Source organism: Orbicella franksi, chromosome 3 (assembly GCF_964199315.1).
Source record: "Orbicella franksi chromosome 3, jaOrbFran1.1, whole genome shotgun sequence".
Taxonomy (NCBI): domain Eukaryota; kingdom Metazoa; phylum Cnidaria; class Anthozoa; order Scleractinia; family Merulinidae; genus Orbicella; species Orbicella franksi.
Window position 1 is genome coordinate 22270270 of NC_138147.1, and position 15315 is coordinate 22285584.

Here is a 15315-nt window from a genome sequence, read left to right on the forward strand (position 1 = left end):
TTATACTTGAAATTTGTTGTCGACAAACAGAAATCCAACAGGTCAACAATGTCATCGACAGGAATGGTGGTTCTTTCTTGCAAGGTGTCATCATTGGAAAGCAAATCTTTAGCAACTTGAAGGGCGAGTTCCACAGGAATAGATGTCAACAAAGAGACAACGTCAAAGGAAACCATCTTCTTTGAGTGAGACATTTTTCATCTGTTCACAAAATTCCACACTGTTCTTGACCGTGAAATCTGTCTTACCCATCATAGGACTCAGGATCTGCTCCTGGGAATCTTCAAAGATCTTACGTACAAGCACAAATTGGCGCAACAGACGTATTTTAGAAGCATGGGAAATTAACACTTGTAGGAATCCGCTGAACCGTGATGATGGTATGTACTTGCCGCACGAATTTTTAAATTTAGCCCCAAGGGACAGAACATAATTAGCTCCGATTTGCCGATTTGCATAGTATAAGAACGTGCCTTTTCAACAAATTCCTTGACACTTTCCCCTGATGAAGGCTGAAGTTTTAGCCGAAACGTTGGGACTTTTACAAAAAGAATTTTTACTAACATTTTACATTTTTAAACCAGAGTAACGTTTTTCAATCATGGATCTTAGTCATGTTTTGTAGAAGTGGGTCTGTTGCGTAAATAATTCCAAATGCTACCAACGTTTTCACAAAACGTAATCCTTCAAGAGGCATTTGAAACTGTCGCACAGATAAACGAGAGCTAAAGAGAACAGAATTCGATGGTGCATTTTGCAAACAATTCAAACTTCTAGTCGATAGATTTTCTTCATTTTTTCGCCAAACATAGAAAATCGGTAGAAAAAATGATCCATCAAAAGAAAAATAGGCGTCACCAATCGTCCAAGATCGTTAAATCCAGGCAAAGCTATAGCAATGGCCATCTGCCCTATCATTGTTGGTTTTATTACTTAGCGCGCGCTCTCATGCATCAGGTGGCGTGTGAATTTGCGTGTGCAGTAACGATGCCAAGAAACAATTAGCGCGAACGTCCTTAAACGACCCGAAAGAAATCTTTTAGCAACTGCAAACTTTTCAGCTTTGTTCAATTTCTTGTACTGTTTTAAAACTGTTTAAATTGAAGGTATCAGTATACCCAAATGACCATTATTCGTTGGTGCCGCTTTACGTTCGGACGTTTGACGCAAACCCCAGGAAAGTATATATTTTCTGGAAGCTTAAGAATTGTAGATTAGGAGGGTATATTTATTAAAATAATAATACAAAAATTAAGGTTTTCCAAACATAGCGCCCTATTTCCTAAAGTACAGAGGTTCACTAATCAAGTTCGTTTCCGGTCGGATTTGAGCGGGAGGACGTGATCAACATCGCGATTAACATTCTGGTAACAGTTTAGAAATGTATGGCACATGTATTCTAGTGCTCACCAAATTCTACATTTGTGTTTTGGATTCATTGGCGAACCTAAAGGACAGCTGAAGGCCTTTGCAAACTCTGGGAAATTCATGAGTGTACCATTTACCCTGCAGATGAGGAAGAAAATAAGTTCTCATTAGCTTACTCAAAAGTGTGAAAAATTGATCAAAAGACCTCTTTCATAAGTTCCGCGGTCAATATTTAGCTCTTTTTAACCAAGCAGGGGGTCTGCATGGGAGAATCAGTGCAGTGTGGTCTGTATGCACGACCGAAATCAAGATTTTCCCATACAGACCGACTAAGCTCGGTTAATAAGATGTTTATTATATGGCGCAAACAAGAACAATTTGATTCGGTTAATGTAACTGGTTTGTACTAACTGACATTTTGCTTGCAAACGGCGATGCGCTGAATTTAATTCTGCAAAGTTTTCTTGTCCTCTTTACTTTTTTTTTCTCCGCCGGCTTTTTGCCACTTGCATAAATAAATATTGTTAGATGAATAGTCAATGATTTTGCATTTTAGTTTGCCTTAGTTTCCTTTTTCACTGCAAAACATTACCGGTCTAGATGCCGGTCTAGATGGGGAAATCTAGACCGCTTTCAATATCGATTTTAGCCAATCAAATTCGTGAATTTGGTAGTTGAGACAGAACCGTATAATAATATTCAATATTATTTGGAGTCATGATCATTGTTCAAACTCTACGTTTTGTGAATAGCCTTATAACTTCTGCCTGAGAGATAGACATGAAGGTCGGCCAATTTCGCTTAAAATTGGTACACAAAGTCATTACGTGGACTTATGTAATATAGCAAAGGTTCAGCTTCAACGACCTCTTTTCAGCCAAGTTCTGGTTATCAGTCCCTTAAAGGTCCCCAGAGGCTGGTATTCAGTGCAATTTTGGCCACTTTTCAATCTCTCTTTTAGCAACGTACAATTAATTTCAGACAAACCACAACCGTCTTTGTAATGCCATATCCTTAGGCTTCTGTGGGTAAAAAAGATTAGGACAGGGGAGTTTTTCGTTAGCCTGTGGCTGTTATTACAGCTTGGATCTGTTTAAAGTACATGGAAGGCATCCGGAAATTGCCCGTCTTTCAGACCGAATATTTTCCATGCCCATGTTTTATGTCATTATAATTAAATTTTAATTAATAAATTTATAATTAACAGCAAGTCTTTTCGGTTACAATTAACTTCAGAGTCTTTAAATCATAACTTAGAAGAAAAAAAAGTATTAATTGAAATGAAATGGCTGATTTTTACAGAAACGCTTTGTTGAAACTTTTACCAGAAGTGGCCTGGTTAGTCATCTTTTCCTAAGTTTTTTCTTGGTAAAAAAAGCCTCAACCTTTCTTGATATTACTAAACTAAGGGCTGCACTTTGCAGAAGTGGCCTGGTTAGTCTGCGAGACTTCACGATATAAAACTAAGACTTCACGATATAAAACATTGACATGGGAAATATGCGATCTGAAAAACAAGCGATTTCCGGTTGCTTACCATATGCTTCAAATAGGACCAAGTTGTGAAAACAGCCACATACAAGCGAAAAATTCCCGTGAGCTAATGTCTTTACCCACAGAAACCTAAGGATGAGGCATTACAAGAATGCTTTTGTTTTGTCTGAAATCAATTATACGTTGCTAAGGGAAGGTACGTTTTTTCTTGGGGGGGGGGGGAGGGTTGGGAAATTTTGGTAGTTTTTCCAAACAAAGCGTTGGCCCTTCCTTGCATTTTGATAAAAAAACTCCTGACCCCCCACCTTTACGTGACTGACAAAGGTGCGACCCTCCCCTCACTACTACATGGTATGTTCCATACCGACTAGAAACCTCAGAACATTTCGCTTGTGAACGCAAAATGTTCAGTTGAATATAAATATCTCGATACTGAATGTGTGCGAGCTGAAACAAGAAAATGTGAATAATCAGTGTGGGATATCTACGTTTTACAACTGAAGTTTAAATATGGAAGTTTAAACTTTGAGTATCATTAAAGTTTTGAACACAAAATATCGAAGGCAAAATACACGGGCTTCCTTCTTCGACTAGTCAGCATTGCTGTTGGTTATTTTAATAAAAAGATTTGTTTGTTTTATAGCACGCGAAATCTGACTCGCAAAAAAAAATATTTCCTACATTTCCGAATTTTGTTAAAGGCAGGCAGGCTTCTGTTGGAAAAGGAAACTTCTCGCACATGATTGAAACATCATTAAAAACATAAAGACAAATATCATCTCGCTTGTCATGGCCACCTACTTTGAGAACAGTGCTCGTGATTCACCCTGGCTGGTCATTTTAAATATTACACCAGAGATAAAATATTAAATTATTAAACCAGCGTATATCACATGATAAATCTCACTTTCCAGAGAGGCTCTGCGTGATCTAGCTCAATTTCCCCTCTATAAAAGTATTATGCAAATCTTCTTGTACCATCATCGCGCGTTCTCAACCACGATCAGTAGCATGGGTATAGTAAGATTTTGACTTCTATTGTGCAGGACAGTCAGAACAACATTCAGGCAACCTCTGACTCAAATTCAGAGTCTAATAGTGATAGTGACAGAGTGGAGCGCATTGTTGGATCTAGTAGTAACTCTTCAGAACTAAATGACTCAGGAGATCAGGCAGCGGATAGTCAACAGGAGCAAGCAACTGAAGAAACGATACCTGAGTCTAGTACGTCTCGATACGGACGGAAAAGGACACGAGTCCTCCGTGAAAACAATGTGCCATGGCATAATATACATGTAGAAATGTATCCTAGAACCTATAATAAAACACCAAATTAAATCAAAGTAGGTGAAAAGAAAAACTTAATCTGTAAGAAAAATGGAAAACAACATCACAAAACCCCTCATTAAAAAAATGTGGAAAAGATGCGTGACCCTCCCCTTGAATAGCTTACAAAGAGGTAGGACCCTCCCCTTTTGGTGTTTACTTTCACAGATGACCCCCCCCCCCCTCTGAGGCCCCAGCCCTCCCCCCCAAGAAAAAACGTACCTTCCGTAAAAGAGAGATTGAAAAATTCCCAGAATTGCACTGAAAATCACCCTCGGGGACCCCTGAGGGGCTGATATCCAGAATTCGGCTAAGGAAAGGTCGTTGAAGCTGAAACTTTAGCATATTCATAAGTCAACATAACGACTTTTTGTATCAATTTTAAGTGAAATTAGCCGACCTTCATTTCCAAGCCCTGGTCTCTCAGGCAGAAGCTCTTCATAACACTGATCCATTCAAACGGTTTTTAAAACGTAATACGGTACACAAGGCTGTGTACCGGGCTAAACTGAGTGTTCTCCCGTGAAGCAGACTGAGTACACAAATGTCCCGTGATTGATTGCGGACGAAAGCTTCGTCACAGGGAGCTTGTACAGATCATGCCGAAGTAGTTTACTTGTTCCGTTGGTGGGTCGCACTTGGGAAATCTTTGCCAGAATTTGTTTACTTTGCGGTGGAAATCTGTCATCGCGGGCCTTTGCCTAGTACGACCGCAGGTTTTCCGCTTTGGCAAAAACTTTGCGAATCGGCAAAACATCAAAGACGCCGTAGTGTTAGGGTGGGGCAGGTAGATTTTCGAAAAGTCGAGCCAAACAATGGGAATCACAGCGGTAACTGTGAACGCTTGTCAGCGGACACCGCGGAAATACGTTTTTTGACGTCACCGTAACTGGTCAGTGGTCATCACCATCAGGCTGTGCTGTCCTTCGATCGATCAGTTTACCGAGATCAGTATTTTGGTTCGTTTTAAGGTCGAAAATATCCTTGATACTTCTCGTTATTGGTGAGTCTGACGTCCTGAAATGGGTTTTTAATACTCAAACAATGTTCCGGTAATGAATAGGGGTACAGGGGAGTCATTTTGTGTGGAGTAATGTGTAGTTTGCTGACTCGAGCCTGGATCGTGTTGCTTCAGTCGCCCTCGCCTCAGAATTGTCGAAAACAACGATGGGTATCCAGCAAAGCAGAAGATTGGTTCTGTATGAAGCTTTTGCAAGGATTTTGAAGACTAGTTGGATTAAAAGTGTAATTTGCATGAAGTGGTTAAGGTACATGTAAGTCGGGACCCTTTTATTCACACTCACTTTGCGCCGACATGTGGTGCTTGTTCATTTAGATTATATTTCGCAACGCGTCAAAGAAACTTTGATAAGAATTTGTCTTTAAAGACTGGCTTGTTTGGCGTTTCTATCACCTTTCTGACTTTCTGCGCCTTTTGGAACAGGTGAAATAATTTTTTTGTACCTGCCGTTTGCTGTCAGAATAAAACATTTGTTCATTTCATTCACAAGATATTTCTATCATTAAAGATTGTTTAAGCCTACATTTATATATAATGTTGGCGTTTGCGAAGGGAGTAGAAATCGAAAATACTGTGATTTGTTGGCCGCAGCGAACGCTGGAAATACTGAAAAACATTCAAGACCGCGCAATATGTTCGGTTCATAGACAATTTTTCCTCGCTTGAGGTCTTTTTTGTTTACATCGATTACATGTTGATAGTACATGGAAATTTTCAAGACCGTTTCCTTGTACATGTATGCACAGGTAACTAAATATTTTAAAATGCCCAAACACCTGAATTTGTTTACACGAAACCGCTTCCACTTATGGGATGTGGTCAAGTTTCACATCTTTTGATGCTGAAAAGACATTCAACATTTCAGAGAGGCAGTAATCAACTCTTCAATGAAACCCACTAGTTTATTTTGTTTACTCAGTCATTTGAAGCTTTTCGATTTCTATTTCCCTATCTTACATGTGCAGCGTATAAACTGATATAAATAATTGACTGTTGTTGTTTTTCCTTTCATTTAATTTAATTCAGATGAGCTTTGCTCAATTACTACAAAATAATTTTTACATTGTATGTGCTTAATGAATCAGACATGTACATATCACGTGCTTTGAATCAATATGAAATTAATTATGATCCCCTTAGTCATAATATTGTATCATCCTCCCTTCTGTAAGATTCTTACTTAACTTGTAACCACTTTATTACAAGACATTATAGCACCTGATGGCAATAAATTATATAATATGTATTTATTTTTTTTCCTGTGATATTTGGCTAACAAGTGGGTTTGTTTATGCCACTGTCTCTCTGAATTGGCTTACTGTCGTCTACAAACCATTGGTAATATATCTTCGCTACATCCAACTCAGATACTAGACACAAAAGCATGTATTAAAGAACAGATACATTTCTTACAAATTAATATTTATTGCATTTAGTTCATCACTTAAGTTCTACAACATTGCTTTTCTCCAGTGAGAAATTTTGTGCAAAGTCTGAAGTTGTAAGTTGCAAAAACAAGTTCCGTCAGTAGTTGCGAATCACTTAAAATCAGGCTTTGGTACTGTAAACTGAATGGCAGAAAGTGAGGTAATTAGAAATTGTCTCAAATACACAAGTGATAAAAGAGATAAACTTGACTGAAATGTACAGACTCCTTTTTTTAGGTTTAGGGTTAAGGTTAGGCCTAAGGGACAAGGTGGGAGGTGCGGTGGTCTTGTGGTTAGTGCGCTCAGCAATGGATCGAGCGGTCCGTGTTTGAGCCCTTGTCAAGGACATTGTGTTGTGTTTTTGGGCAAGACTCTTTTACTCTCACGGTGCCTCTCTCCACAAAGGTGTACATATGGGTACTGGTGAATATAATGCTGGGGGTAACCCTGTGATCGACTAGCATCCTATCCGGCAGGGGGTAGTAGAAATACTCCTAGTCAGTTCATGCTACAGAACCCGAGATAAGCCTGGCCTGATGGGCCACTTGGCTCTACGCAGACTTTACCTTTTACTTAGGGACAAGGTACTGCATCAAGTGGGGGAAGAGACAGCGGAGTCAGAACCTCCCACTTCCCATACCCTGTTCTCCCACTTCCCATACCTCTATCTCTTGACTCCCACCCTTGTTCGTCCTGCTCCTGTCCCCTGTAAATTAAGAGACTCAAAACACGTCTTAGTCAGTTAGCTGCACACCCCTTGGGCATTTCCTTTTCCTTTGTTTTCAGCCTTGCTACTCTTACCCATGTCTTTCAAGTGAATGACCTATGATGTAACCACTGTCAAAGGGTTTCATTTTGGGCCTCATTTTGAGCCCAGGGGTGAATTTTTCTTTGCCCGTCAGCCTAGAAGTCTCTAAAGACACTAAATGAAAGTCAAGTAACATTTTCAGTTCTTGTTTTTGAAAGTATTTGAAGCCTTAATGAATGACAAAAATTAGCATTTTGCATTTCTCTCTGGATTCCTGCCCCCTATTCTCCCGGGCTCCTGCCCCATATTCTCCCGGGCTCTTGCCCCCTGCCTCTCCCCACCATCAACAGATGGCTGAATGTTCAGGAGAGCAGTTGCCATATGGAGAGCATTGGTCACTGTTCTCTTAGTTGGTGTTTTTACAGCATTGATGTTGTGGAAATCATCCATGGACAGTATCTAAAAGGATTTTTGCTGAGCCAAAACAGAAAAAAAATGTACAATAGAAGAAGTTTTCTATTAGGAAATCCAGATAATAGTAATATGTAAACAAATATTAATCTTAGAAAGTTATACAGAGTCTCAGGCTCTAGGGTAATGTGGTCAGAAATTATCTGGGTGGCCTTACAATCAGAAGATTGCTGTGTGAATACAGGGGGAGATAGCCTATTTATAACTAAAAATGAAATTAATTTATTGAGTTTTAATTGGAAGTTGTTATTACCCAGATTTTATGGTATTTTTATTGTCTTGCAATAACATATGCATGTATTTTTAATTACCCTTTTAACAGCTTTGTATTCCATGTCTTCTGCCATCTTAAGATAATCAGATGTCATGTACTTCTTGTGTTTTTTTCTAATAGCTAAATAGCTTTTTTTCTAAACTCTAATAGCTATGCAACTAGTTTAAAATAATTTTCACACTTTATAGGCGCTAAAAGCAAAATACAGAACTGCAACAAGAAACAAAGAAGCAATAATAAACATGAAAATTTAAAATTTTATTTTCGCCAGCCTCAAGCTTACTGAAGTACAGTATATACCTCGGTGAATTCTTCCCCGAGTTGAGGCCAGATTTTGAACCCTTTTAGGGATTCAGTCCTACACTTGTTACACCAACGTGTCCAAGATTTATACGAAGCACTGCTTCGATTTCGGCCAACTTGGTCCATAATTCGGTGATACCGAGTGGAGACAGGATGACCGAGTTTACTTACGCGAGTGCCCCCAATCGAACAAGTGGACGAACACGAGCTTGTCTTCCTGACGAATTTGATCGAAATGCCGTTGACATACCCATTCACACGGTTCAAGCCCATCAATTCAACAAACTTGAGAAGTTGATGTCCTCAGAACACCGCTACAGCAACACAAAAGCTGCTTAGTTTTAGCCTTAGCGCACATCGTAACGTAAATTGCCACTGGCTCGCCGCTTGCGAGCATGAACTTTCACGAAACAACAACAATTTCACACCGTGTGCAAGTTCAGTTTGGCTTTGGCACAATATATAATATTAACTGAGAACTATCCAACAAATGAGCGGAGTATGTATGGCAAGCCGTTTGTAGCAAAATTCAATCCTTGCAATATATGTTTAATCCTTTAAATAATGGTTTCATTTAAACACAAAAAAAGGCATTCAATCCAATGGCAAAGAAAATTTTTGGTTCAATTCAATCTTTTAATTTTCATGATTCAATCCAGCACCTGGAATATTGATTCAATCCAATACCTGGAATATTGATTCAATCCAATACCTGGAATATTGATTCAATCCAATACCTGAAATATTGATTCAATCCAATACCTCGAATATTGATGCAATCCAATACCTCGAATATTGATTCAATCCAATACCTCGAATAATGATTCAATCCAATACCTCGAATATTGATGCAATCCACATTGAATATTGATGCAATCTTCCTGGGCCGAGCGCGGCCAACAGGAACGAGAGTGACTGAGCGCTAGAGAGCACTGAAAACATGGCGGGCGAAGGAGAAGTAGATTTAGAAGTCGAGTTTCCTAAGCTTGTTGCAGATGTCTTGGATAAAACGGAAATAATTTTTGAGAATTTTGACTCAGAAGTTGCAGAAGCGCACGCCGAAGTTCTTGATCAAACCATTAGTCTGCTTAGGTAAATGAGGCATTGCTACAACCGAAACACAAGGGACACGGAGAATTTAGATTCCATTACTGTCGCTTTTGTAGATGTGTTCAGTGTGTTGCGTCGCAGAGCTATTACTCCGTCAATTTTTACTGCGGAATCAATTACGATGGAAAGCGAAAAAAGAGGAAAGCATGGAAGACCATTTCTTAAAATTTCTGTTGAGGTGCTTGAGAAACTTTGAGGACTAGGATTCATCTGGACAACGATAACAGAGATGATTGGAGTTTCGAGATGGACAATTCACAGAAGAGTGACAGACGGTATGGCCCGGGGGGGTACTTTGGGAATTTCTGGGAGGGGATGTGCTGCTGGGACCCAGGAACCCTTAGCGTATACCAGAGCTACAATCGTGGACTAAAGTCCTTGGGACACTTATGTAATGTAACGGATTATCTGTGTTTTAGAACTGAAGTATGAAGAAAACGCTGCTATATCCTTTATAAATGGGTTGCTGTTCCCCCCTCCCCCCCAACACAATGTTGAAAATCAAGTGAAATTGCACGTACTAGTTTTCAACATTGTATGGGGGGTGGGGGGGGGCGAGGTTAGGCAGGTGAAGTTGTATTCGCGCCTGGCGTGTTAGCAAAAGCGCCAGAGGTGCAAATTTGTCCCAAGACTTTCGTCCATGATTGTAGTTCAGCTGAATTTTGTTACCCTATACTAGAGTAAACTCCCCAAATCCCCCCATCTATCGACACTGTTGAGGCTGATTTGCGTAAATTTAAACTTGCCGATTTGATTTTATTATATTTTTGAGTGGCAATTCCTGGTTTCCTTAGTCTAGATAAAATCTTCAACCAACTAGTCAGTTTTGTGAAAAATTATACCCTATTCTAGACCTAAATGCTCTGATTTATATACCCTATCCTAGAGTAAACTGCTTGAAAACCATACCCTTCACAGCGGCACATACCTATATAGCCCATATATGGCAGTGCTCCCCCCCCCCGGGCGTTATGGCTTAGAAGATATGAGGGGTTTCGACAGCTTACCTGATAAGGAACCGAAATCAGTCAAGAGTACATTTCTAACCATGGGAGTGCTACTGGATATAACTTCATTGCAGGTTTCTTTAAGTCCATTGGGTTACGGGTTCAACGGAGAAGAATAAGAGAAAGGTTAACAAAATTAGATCCCCAAAATACTGTCTTGAGATAGGGTGCGTAAATTTGCTTTGGCATCTGGATGGACATCACTCTCTGATCTGATGGAAAATACTAATTCACGGCTGTATAGATGGATTTTCTCGGAGAATAACGTTTTTGAAATGTAGTGCAAACAATAAAGCAGAACCAGTTCTTGAATTGTTTCTGGATGCCGTTAAGAGAGACGGAGAATTTTGGCCTTTGAGGGTACGAGTATATCATGGTGTTGAAAGCGTTGGTGTGTGTGATACAATGGTGCAGGTTAGAAGAAAGGAGAGGCGCAGCTTCACTGCTGGGCCATCAACACAACCAACGAACTGAAAGATTGTGGGATGTTTTCCGTTGTGCTTCCCACTTGTACTTTTACACTTTTTATAGTATTGAATTGTGAGGCATCCTGGAGACTGATAATTCAGTGCATCTTTTCACCTTAAACTTAGTTTTTCAACCAAGGATAAACCAAGCTCTTTGCCAGTTCACTGAAGCTTTCAACCACCAAAATGTAAGAACAGAAAAAAAACTGGTTGTCATACCAAATGTGGCTTATCATATGATGCAGCCTGAAAACCCCCTTTCAAATGGAAAGTCATATGATTTTGAATACTATGGTGATGATCCTGATGGTCCAACTCCATTGGACAGTGATAACAATGTTGTAGTGGAAGGAATTGACCTGGACAACATGATTCAGTGCAGTCATTTGTATTGGAAAGGCTAGATCCCTTAAAAGAATCAAGTCAAATGGGAGTAGACATCTTCCAAGAGGCTCTAGAACTTGTGACAGTTAAACTTGGGCAACTGACAGTTGCATAATACTACATGTGTGTGGGCTGGGTAAAGGAGATTATGGTGCCACTAAAGTATTTTTGCAACTCAATTCACAACAAAGAACCTCACCCTGTATCAAGTAAATTATTTTCTCATCTTTCTTTTCATTGATATACAAAACTCAGAAACTGCTTTCAGGAATTACAGGATGCCTAAGGTCTAGCAACACAACTAAACTGAAGAGAAATCAGGGCATTTTATAACTGCCATGTGCACTACTCTGCTTTGTAGATTTTACAGGTGCTTATCAAAACAGATGTTAAAATGTTGCAAGGTTAATTTGTTATCTTATTTTCAAAAGTACCCAGGACACAAGACTAAATTCTTGGTGCAATGGCGTAATGGCCACTAACAGTCTCATGTCACTAGCCAAAACTAACTTTGCACCAGCCAGCCTGTTTAATACTCAGTTTCACTGACTTTTTTATAAGAGTGGTCAATCTTGGACATATCTTGTTGCATCTAAAGTGTTAATAATAATCACTAAGAAAATTTCACTCCCACAAACACGAATCCTGCTTTTCTTGAATATGCTTATGTTCAATCTCTGATGTACTTCTATCAGTGGTACCATTTTCTTTTATCTCCATTTAATAGTTAAATATTTATATGCTTATTGAGGCAATTATTTCCATGAAATCCACTCATAGTTTCCCTGTTTTCATTAGTTTCTATCCTCTTCAGTTTTACTTTGTCAGGATAACTCTCAATTTTGTTTTCATCCAGTAGACCTGAGTACTCCATTCCATCATGATTGCCACAATGGCTAGTGAAAGTGCAAAATCTACTATTCAAAACTGAAATGTGTGGCTAGTTGGCAGTAGTGTTAGCCTTGAGCCCTGGGTACCCGATAATATTCACAACAAATTGGTGCAATGTTTGTCATAGAATATCAAGAAAAACATCGTTTTTAGGAAAGAAGTACCACAGGTGGGTTAAATAATGCAAAACATGAAACAGCAACATTGAAAAACTTAAAACACATCCCAATGTTCAATGATTGCTGTCTTGTAAAATGTAAGGTTCTTATTTCAAAAATAACGTAAAGCCAGGTTTACACAAACAGTTTTTGTGAGAAAAATGTTTGACTGTGTACATAGCACAGCAAAAATTTTGTTTACAGTTCAAAGTTTAGTGTGCCAGTAATGATTGGACAGCAGAAATATGCACAATACCAAAGACCAATGTGGGAGCACAATTTGCGACAGTTTATGTTATTTGTCACAAAAAGCTAGCAAAAAGCTAGCTTTTAATAAACAAATATGTTTGTCACATAAAAATTGGTTAACTTACATCTACAAAAGCGACAGTAATGGGATCTAAATTCTCCGTGTCCCTTGTGTCTTGGTTGTAGCAATGCCTCATTTACCTAAGCAGACTTCGGCGTGCGCTTCTGCAACTTCTGAGTCAAAATTCTCAAAAATTATTTCCGTTTTATCCAAGACGTCTGCAAGAAACTTAGGAAACTCGACTTCTAAATCTAGTTCTCCTTCGCCCGCCATGTTTTCAGTGCTCTCTAGTGCTCAGTTACTCTCGTTCCTGTTGGCCGCGCTCGGCCCAGGAAGATTGCATCAATATTCGATGTGGATTGCATCAATATTCGAGGTATTGGATTGAATCATTATTCGAGGTATTGGATTGAATCATTATTCGAGGTATTGGATTGCATCAATATTCGAGGTATTGGATTGCATCAATATTCGAGGTATTGGATTGAATCAATATTCGAGGAATTGGATTGAATCAATATTTCAGGTATTGGATTGAATCAATATTCCAGGTATTGGATTGAATCATGAAAATTAAAAGATTGAATTGAACCAAAAATTTTCTTTGCCATTGGATTGAATGCCTTTTTTTGTGTTTAAAGGAAACCATTATTTAAAGGATTAAACATATATTGCAAGGATTGAATTTTGCTACAAATGGCTTGCCATAGTATGCGGAGTTTAAAAGCTAAGTTTAAAGTGTGCGCTCTAAGTTTTGTATCTTTTTCACTGTCGACAAGACTCGCTGCGATAACAATGTAAAAGTTGCAGGCATTTTGTAGTTTTGTTAAGGTGTACTGCTGACCAGCAAAATACTGTATCGCGCCCCAAAAAACGTATTTCCGCGGTGTCTTGTCAGCGTAACATGAAAAACGATACGCGCGGGAAGTTCAGTTCTAGTTCGCGGTCTTTCATCATGAACGGACGTGACTATTATTATAATCCCGCACAATTTCAAGGTTTTCAAGGTTTTTGCGGTGATAGCATGGAATACCTGCAGTATGCTCCCGTCTTCCATGATATGACTGGAAGGGGAACACAACGGAGCATTTCACAGGCGAGCATTGCGCAGGAAAGCACTCTACCGGCCAGGTCCATGCAAGCAAGCGCTTCACAAGCGTCGCCATCTTCGTCTTCCCAATCGTCTCCTGATGCTGAACCCGTAGATACTGGAAAACGATCTTATGAAAGATGGCCAGATGACGAAGAAAAAATGCTACTGTGGGCTGAGAATTTCGATCGCATCAACAGCAGTCAAACCCGCAGAGCTTGGGATGACATCGGCAAGCAAATAAATATGAAATTTGGTACTGACAATTATCTCCCACTAGTGCGACCCTCCGTTTCTGTCTAAAAGTTTTCCTTTCCCGTTGCGGTTTCAAATTTTTTTGGTGTTTTAGCCGGCAAAGATAACAACTTTTCCCAAGTGCGGCCCATAAAGCTGTCTTGTTTTATAATAATGCAGACAACTGACCTCAAAAACCCTATTGAAGTGGTCTTTTGAGTAATGCAAAATATAATAGCAAAAAATATAAAATTGAACGACTAACGAAACGGATTATAGGTCGGTTTGCCTTCCAACGATAAAATATTTTAATAAAATATTTTACTTCTTGATATTCATTATCTCCAGCATGTTCCTGCAACTCTATAAGAACTGTCATTTCTTCAAATATTTTTAAACAGAAAATTATAATCAATTCGTTTTTCTGTACCTCCATGGCATAGGACTGTGGTCATAGTATTTCGTAGCAGCGCGGGCAGCTCTATCGTTGTAATGACTGCACCAGTTCTGTGGGATGGTAAACAAACCATATCGTTGGAAAGTGCGTTCCTATTCGAGGTGAATAACTGAGTAGCGGTTTTGAGCAGTGTAACATGCGATAATCCCGATGCAGGTAACAATGTCCTAAATAAATTTAAATCAGTGAAGTCAAGAGAAGATGAAGGTAAGTACCTGGATCTTCTCTTGGTGAAGTAAAATGAAGTAACTGTGAAGAAAAAAGTGTTTTTTCGTAATCTACCGATCTGTTTGGATAGCCAAAGAAGGTAAGGTACATTGTATGGTCGAGCCTCACAACTTAAGACATAGTACTAATTTGGTCAAATTTAAACGGTTACGGATCGCGTTTTTTATGGGCAAAAAGTTTGCCTTTTACGAGCACAATTTGTATACCTAACCGTACTTTACGATGTGACGTTTTTTTTAAAACTCAGAGGGATATCAGGCGAAGTTACGATTTCGACATGTTTTGTATTTTTGACGAGACGCAGTCGAAGCAAAATATCCATGTTGAGGAAATCAATGTTGTGGGAGTTGAACTCTTTTAATTTTTTTAAAAATAGTTTTTATTGATTTTCAGAATGAGATAACAAATTACAAGTTTTATAACTATATAGACAACAACAGCAATAACCACTTGGAAAACAAATAAGTAAATAAGTAAATAGATAAATAAATATATAAATACAAGTGAAAACAAAAGAAAATGCGATAATATTGAGTAAATTAAAGCT

The 15315-nt window shown here is 38.9% G+C and overlaps 1 protein-coding gene across 2 annotated transcripts in view; it reads right to left on the minus strand.

Annotated features, from left to right (window-relative positions):
- Nucleotides 1-1390: 1390 nt before the first annotated feature.
- Nucleotides 1391-15315, minus strand: part of LOC145482673 (endothelin-converting enzyme homolog) — a 99515-nt gene continuing 85590 nt past the window's right edge. For both annotated transcript variants that reach the window (XM_081461308.1, XM_081461307.1), the window contains 2 exons: nucleotides 14514-14590; nucleotides 1391-1506 (listed from right to left, as the gene is read on the minus strand). In XM_081461308.1, coding sequence (XP_081317434.1) covers nucleotides 1407-1506; nucleotides 14514-14590 — 177 coding nt within the window. In that variant the 3' untranslated portion in view covers nucleotides 1391-1406. The remainder of the gene's footprint in view (nucleotides 1507-14513; nucleotides 14591-15315) is intronic.